Below are 7,374 nucleotides of genomic sequence, written 5' to 3' on the forward strand. Positions count from 1 at the left end.
TAGTCTTCCGACATATAGGACATTAAATTCAAACTATCTTGGTCTGAATGCGATCACAGTGACAGACCATATCATAAATATACCTGTATTCTATAAGTTTAACCACTTAAAAATCGTGTAACGCACGCCTTTGTCTGAGTGCAGACACTTCTGGGAACTCAATCAGACGGCAGTGCAAGGCCGCCATCTATTGGCGGATTTAGAGAGGTCCTTCTATTGGCTGGGTGGAGTCATGTGACGACAAACTGAAACGTTTTTTTAAGTGATTGTGTGACAGTTTAAAAATAACGCATTATTTGTCACGCTTGGACAATTTAATATACAATTTTCCGTTGAATACACAATTTTCTCACTGCACCGTCTGCTGTAAACGCCTTATTTAAATATACAATAACGTCTTTACAGCAGGACCTCGTGGCGCAACGGTAGCGCGTCTGACTCCAGATCAGAAGGTTGCGTGTTCAAATCACGTCGGGGTCAATACTTTTCACTTTCTACTTTTCACAGGTGTACCAAAACAGTCTGACAATGTCATAAAATAGCCAGTGATATATGAAGTGCAATATTCTATTTGTAAACTAAATTACCACATGGAATTGAATTGTGTTACATGCATGCATGTTATGTCAGAATTTGGATATAATTTCATGAATCTGGCATCAACTAAGTATCTGACTAACCTACCTATAAGAAGAAGAAATTAACATTGTATAATATGGACAAAAGTGAAAAGATAGCAAAATATAATTTATTGCATACAAAAACACAAAAAAAGGCGGTGGCTTTTTGAGTATGGATTGACTCCCAAAAAGTCCCAATGGACCAAAACAAATTCCTTGTTGCCTTGCTTGCTACAGGAAGTTAAAAACAGTAAAAACAGAATAACATGAACATTACACACAAAGAAGAGGAGCATCAAGTATTGGAGCCTTTCAAGATGATCTCCTCGACATCTCCAGCTTTGCTTCTGCCTCCAAAGCGTCTGAAGAAGGAGATGATGCCGAAGTTGTTTGGTAGTCCGTCTGTGTGGTTCCCTGTCTTGTCAGTGTCCAGTGAAGCTTTGGCTTGGGACACCATTGTCCTTTCTGTCCTGGAGTCTGAGGAGTAGGACCTTTGGCCCACGTTTCTCTGGAACAAATTCCCCAGTCGGAAGGCGGGTGCTGGAGACGGCCTGGTCTCGTCCATGGAGGCAGACCTCATAAAAGGACCTTTGGAGACAGCTCGCTCTCTGGGACCCTCTAAGAGAGATGCCGGACCGCCTCCCATGGAGGAACTTGCTGGATTTCCTCTGCTTTCCCACACTCCGTCATCAAGGTCGTCCTCGTCAGACATGGAGGGTCTGTGCTGCTGAATGTGGCGCTTCCTCTGGGGGGCGTGTCTTTGGGAGCAAGTCAGAGGACTCAGGATAGTCCATGGAGAGCCCGCGTCGCCATTGTTGGCAAAGAAGAAGTCTCTGGTTCTTGGCCGAGGAGTACAAGGAGTAGCTGGACTGTCCAATGCTCTCTCCACGTGAGAGCTGGCAGATTTGTCGTCATTTTGTCCTTCTGTGGACATTTCAAACAACTTTTCTGTGTCCTCCTCTAGAAGTTTGGCTTGTTTCTTCTCGGGACTCTCTTGAGAGGTGGGCTCTGGCTTGTTTCCAGATGGATGAATGACAGGAGACTCCTGGATGGAGGACTGCGGGGTCTTCCTGCACCTGGAGACACCTTCTGGAGCGGTGGACAGCAGACTGTGCAAAGCCGACTCTAGGCTGGTTTCCAGTCCAGGGCCCAAGACGGTGGACCTGCGCCTGGGTGCCATACGGATGCTCTCCTTCCTCCTACACCTCTGCTCTGCTGCCTCGCGCTCACGGTTCTCCTTTAAATGGGAATAAAGGCAGGAAATGTTCAATGAGAGGTTGGACGAAAGTCCTTTGTTGTCCCTCAGAAACATTTTGGACAATTGTATGCCTCCAACTTTGAGGAAACAGTTCCTTGCTTGTCCTCCCACCTGCACGGCCGTGGCAAAGCGCCTGCAGAAAGAGTGGAAGATTGAGCAGCACTCCTCCAGCTTGAAGGAGGACGGGTCCTCGCAGAAATACTCGGCCACGGCGCAGCTCAGCACGTTCAAGTCATGCAGAAAGAACTCCACGTCAGATAGCTGGGCCTCGGCCTGCTGAGGAATGACAAGATGATCTAAAGTATGGAGGAAAAAATAATCTGTCCACAGAAAAACGTATCGACAGGCTGTCATGGGCATGCCAAAGCAACAGGGGGTGCTGTAACTGTATAGAACAGGGGTGTACAAACTTTTTCCAACACAGGGCCGCATACTTTTGAAAAATCAAAAGGATGTGGGGGCCACTTTTACATTTTTTAAACCAACCCATGTAGATATGGTGAGAATTTTTTTAATTTTTAAAAGAAAAAAACAGCCTGCATCTCTTGCAAAGCACAAAGCTTATTATTAGTATGAATGAACTTTTTCTCCTTACGTTACACTTTTTTGCTCGTTTTTCCATTTTTGCTGTTTTATATTATTTTTGACAAACATTTCAACGTTGTACTCATACGTTTTTTTCTCTTAATACTATGTCTTTATTATCATAATATTTTGCCTTGTATTATAACTTCTACCTAATGTCAATTTCCTAAAACTGCAACTTTATTCTTTGTTTTGTTTGTTTCTCATATTACGACTGTTAAAAAATACATTTGTAGTCTTTAATATTTCAACTTTGTGCAATTTTTTCCTCTTAATATTTTGACTTTATTCTCCTAATATAGTGCCTTTATTTTTGTACACTACTGCTTATTTTTCTCCATTTTTGCTGTTATTTATTTAGCTTTCTTTAAAAAAAAAAAAAAACAGCCACGGGTCATAAATGGCCCCCAGGCCGCACTCTGGACACCCCTGGTAAAGCACCTCTAACTGGAGGGTCATTTTAGCCAATTAGAAGCCTGAAGAACGTGGCAATAGCACACAATAGTGATTAGGGTGAAAGGGGACTGGTAAAAGGTAACATACCAGCGTTCACAGCGAAAAAATGAAAAACAAAAATTCTAGAAAAAAAAACTGAACAAATGGAAAGTGCAGAAAAAACAGCTTAAGAGATTGCACAATTTGGAATTCCACTAAGGTAGACACTGAAGGTAGAATATGTAATTGTTTGGTGGTCAACTTCTTTTTACACTTGTAAGACAATGAAGGTTCCAAAAATGAGCTGCGACTAGAAATCACCTTCACACTCCGCCTTTGTCATCTCATTGTTTTGACCCTTTAACACTGCTTCACTTCCTGTTCCATTTGTGTGACACTTAATTATGTTCAGGTGTGATTTCAAACATTACCTGTACACTTCAATAAAGCTTTTACGGCGGCCACAGTTTGACCCTGGAACAGACAATATCTATTTTCATTGTTTACTACGGAAAAACCCCCAATAAAATAAACAAATGTCCATATTTTCAACTGCAGGGGTGTCACTTTTTCCACCCAGGTCCACACACTGAAAAGTCAAAGGCTTGTGGCAACATTTGGATATTTTTAATATTAGAAACAGGCTAAAACCAACCCATGTAGATATGCTAACAAATTACAGTATATACACTACTATATACTACTACTACTAGTGTATCTCAGTCTTACCACGAAAAAGGTCTCCATCTGCTGGAAGAGGTCGGGATGTCTGCTCGTGTACAACTTGACCTCCTTGATTTTCTTCAGCTCTCTCTCAAAGTCAGCCACCACTTCGTCTTTGCAGATTCTAACAAACATTTCATCACAATTGTTATAGCTCATACCAGACGTGGACCACGGGGGGCTCCTTCAGCGGACCAGGCACCTTGACGCCTTTCCGATGTGTTCCATCTGGCTGGGGAACGTCAGCAGCTCCACGTCGATGTCCTCCGCTTGCTGTGAGCAGAATATTTCATGTTTTTATTGTGGATTTAATTCTGTAGGCATCTTCTAGTCAGCTCTGGTCACCTTGGCAACGTAGTGCATGAGGTTCATGCCGGGCTTATTGGCCTTGGTGTCGGCCAGGTTGAGCAGCGACGTCATCCTGAAGCCGATAGCGTTGGCGCTGTAGCCTCCCTGCATGGGAAATGATGAACGCGTGATGTGGAAAGACACGTTTTACAAACAAAACAAGAATACCCACAGAGTTCATGTAGTTGCCAGCTTTCAACACCAGACGAATGACAGTGTGGAGGTCGTCGCAGTCCAGCAGCTCTGTCAGGAACGACGACAGAGACATAATTGACATTTAAAGTGAGGCAAAGCAGGAAGTGAGGTCACAATGCGAGCATGTGCTACCGTTGGCTGCTTTGATCATGACTGCCAGCGAGTTCTTCACCTCCTCCATGAGAGGCAAGAACTCCTCACGCAGCACCATCATCTTAAGCAGCTCCTCATAACTGCAGAAGGAACATGTTTAGTTAGCTCATGCTAGGGAAGTTAGCATTACTACAGTAACTGAAGGACTGGCTTCTAGTATGCTTCCCCTTTGCGGACTGCTGTGAGATTGTTTAAACACTATCATTTTATGCCACTAGTGTGACATCCCTAATAATGTTGTTTTTCATTAAAAACATGGGCAAATGTTAACTAACAGGATCAACATAGTTTTTGTGTCTTTTCATAGATGTAGAGTGCCTTTGTTTATCTTAAAAATGGCATATAAATGCAATTTCTTATTTCATTTTTCAACAGAAAGAACAACACGTGTGACGTGTTTGGATTGGGTGTGCTTTGTAACAATTAGGTTAGAAATGTTGCATGTTTTCTATCAAATGAAAAAAGGTTAGATTTTTTGCATTGTTAGTATTATTATTAGTGGAGGCATAACCAGAAGATCATAGCACTTACAAAGTGCTGATGCAGCCACGAGCGGGCACAACTTGCATGCTATCCAGGGGGTTGCTATGATACGCTGTGACGAATTGTTTGGAGTCCTCAAATTCACCGACGGTTTCCTATGATTTACACGGTGGTACTCACCGCGGCACTTTGACCAGCTGCACCATGAACTGGTCGGCCTCGGGTAAGAACGAGAGGTTTCCGCTGAATGACAGCAGCTGCTTCACCTGCACCATCACGCGCACACAGGACACACTCCTCGTTCAAACACACTTGCACACACACCTTGTTGGTCCTTTAAAACAAGGAGCGCTCGCTACCTCACTTTCCTCTGGCAGCAGCTTGCACAGCTCCTTCAGCTTGCCACTGCCGAACCTGCGCCAGTTGCCTTGGCGGATGTCCTGTACCATTTCTGCCACCGGCCTGTAGGGGGAAGACAACAAGTGACAAGCTATAAATGACATCTAATAGGATCAGCGTCAATAAGGGCTGTTAAGAGAAGAAGGCTATACACAGTTGTACACTTATTATTTTAAGATGGCTACAGTTTGACCCTGGAACAGATTATTTCTATTTACATGACTTCCTATGGCACGGGTGACAAACTCAAGGCCCAGGGGCCAGATTATTTTACTTTTTTTTAAATATATATATATATATTGAAATATATTTAATGATTTTTAAATCTAAGTAAAATATATTTTTTTTTAATTAAAAAGACAGTTAATCTTTCTTGCTAAATGTATTTGTTCTGTCAAATTTGACAGAAAATTTGTACTGCATGTAATTGGAGATCTTTTGTCATCAAACCCCATTTAAAATTAATAATACAATAGTTGTACAGTATACTCAAAATTTCTGATTGGCAACTTGACTTCTTGTTTCAATATAAATTTGTTGGTAAAACGATCATATAGTTTCACAGTTATAGGTGGCCCTCGGAGGGTAACCGTGACTGCGAGGTGGCCCACGGTCATTAACGGGCTTGACGGCCCTGTGGGGATCATTGATTCTGAATACAAAAACAACCACTGGATTGAGCAGCGAAACAGACTGTAAACTGTTTATGGTGAGAATAAGAAAGAGGAAGTGAATTTGGATTAAGATTCGTATTTGGGAATAATTTGCATAAATGCTTTCTGAGTTCTTCCTCCTTTTAGAAGCTTCTTACTCTGCTTTCCATGTTACACGTTTAGATGTCTTACCTCTTAAAGTGTCTGAGGAAGATGCCGATATTCATACTCTTTTTGGAGTGTAGAATCGTCACCTGCCGATAACACATTGTTGATAACAGCTCCTGGCGTAACATTTGAGAGGAAGCAAAATGCTTCCCATGCAAACAAGTGCGGAACTAAACACTTCCTCAAAGACCAGAAAGTGGAACTTGTCACCTGATGCTCCGGGGGGCAAACCTCTATGCCTTCATTCTTCTTGAGGCCCGTAACCTTTGACTGCAAGGCCCGCGAGGACCGCTTGTCCACATGACTGAAGAGCTCCTCCATGCTACGGATGTCCAGCACCAAGTCTCTCTGAGGCAGCTTGGAGGTCCACACGTTTAACTTGCCCAGCACGCGCTGGCTGGGAATGGTGTCCCAGTTTAGCTTTTTCATGGAGCGTCGCTGGACGCTGCATGAGAAGGCCGGGGGAGGAAGGAGACAGGGAGGAGGTGGTGGAGGAGGCGGCGGAGGAAGAGGAGCAGACAAGGATGCGTTGAGGTGGGAATCTTCCCGAAAAGATTCCTGAGAGGAGATCACAGCTGCCTCCATATCATCCAGGGATGACAGTCTCAGTCTGAGTTTCAGTAGATGCAGATCGTGAAAGAAGAAGCAGAAAAAATCTTGATTATCTTTATTTCGTCCAGTCACCCTCTCCTTCCTGAATACGAAGATTCCAAAACATGTTCTCTGCTGTCCCACTGTTTCATCAAGTATCACCCGAAACCTCATTGACAAAGTCAATGTATTCCACATTGCAAGTCGCAAAACTAAAGTTAAGTACAGTACACAATTAAAAGTTCCATGTCCACTCAAGCGTTGAGAACCAGCAGTGTATTCTTCATTGGTGTCATCCGTCAATAAACAAACTGGCAAGTGAAAGGCGACTTTGCTTTACTGCTTAGCTTCTTTCTGCCCAGGAGAGCTGTATGTTGTCCTGATGGCAGGGAGGGCGAGCAGGCGGCTTAACTCATACTAAATATGGTCATCGCGATCGATAAACACCTGGGTGTACGACTAATGCGCCGAACATGTGAAGTTACATCATCAAATCCAACTTTGTGTTCATTTTGGAGAAAACATTCCCAGGAATTTTGCAACAAACACGGGATCTTAAATCACACCATTCTAAATCGACAATTTACTGAGTTCTTACCGTCCAACTATACGACTCTTATTTCAAAACCTTTCTTCAAAGCGCCATGACTCCGTATCACTACTCACCGTGATGTTTCACAAGTGTAGCTGTCAAGTTCAGACGACACAGTCGCGTTCTTGTTAAATCAGGGAGGTAAAAACAGTAAGGTTAGTTTGGCGAAAG

The 7,374-nt window shown here is 43.2% G+C and overlaps 1 protein-coding gene and 1 non-coding gene across 3 annotated transcripts; one reads left to right on the top strand and one right to left on the bottom strand.

Annotated features, from left to right (window-relative positions):
• Positions 1-408: 408 nt before the first annotated feature.
• trnaw-cca (transfer RNA tryptophan (anticodon CCA)) lies at positions 409-480 on the top strand. Its single transcript has one exon. It is a non-coding gene; the product is annotated as a tRNA-Trp (tRNA).
• Positions 481-770: 290 nt separating this feature from the next.
• On the bottom strand, positions 771-7,374 carry LOC129189314 (FH2 domain-containing protein 1-like). 2 transcript variants are annotated; one of them, XM_054790911.1, is made up of 12 exons: positions 7,278-7,374; positions 6,231-6,630; positions 6,045-6,106; positions 5,160-5,262; positions 4,981-5,066; positions 4,297-4,397; positions 4,142-4,212; positions 3,967-4,074; positions 3,824-3,894; positions 3,628-3,745; positions 1,990-2,151; positions 771-1,857 (listed from the first exon to the last, which is right to left on the bottom strand). In XM_054790911.1, the coding sequence occupies exons 2-12, from the start codon at positions 6,603-6,605 to the stop codon at positions 916-918; spliced, it is 2,199 nt and encodes a 732-aa protein (XP_054646886.1). In that variant the 5' UTR covers positions 6,606-6,630; positions 7,278-7,374; the 3' UTR covers positions 771-915. The 2 variants fall into 2 exon arrangements, with proteins under 2 accessions (XP_054646886.1, XP_054646883.1); XM_054790908.1 differs by having other exon boundaries at positions 1,990-2,154.

This window comes from Dunckerocampus dactyliophorus, chromosome 1 (genome assembly GCF_027744805.1).
Source record: "Dunckerocampus dactyliophorus isolate RoL2022-P2 chromosome 1, RoL_Ddac_1.1, whole genome shotgun sequence".
Classification (NCBI taxonomy): Eukaryota; Metazoa; Chordata; class Actinopteri; order Syngnathiformes; family Syngnathidae; genus Dunckerocampus; species Dunckerocampus dactyliophorus.

Coding starts and splice junctions, on each gene's coding strand:
- LOC129189314 (XM_054790908.1), bottom strand. CDS start 6,605: ATGGAGGCAGCTGTGATCTCCTCTCAGGAATCTTTTCGGGAAGATTCC. Junction 3,746..3,823: donor CACATCGGAAAGGCGTCAAG/GTGCCTGGTCCG, acceptor AATGTTTGTTAG/AATCTGCAAAGACGAAGTGG. Junction 1,858..1,989: donor GCTTTGCCACGGCCGTGCAG/GTGGGAGGACAA, acceptor TCCCATTTAAAG/GAGAACCGTGAGCGCGAGGC.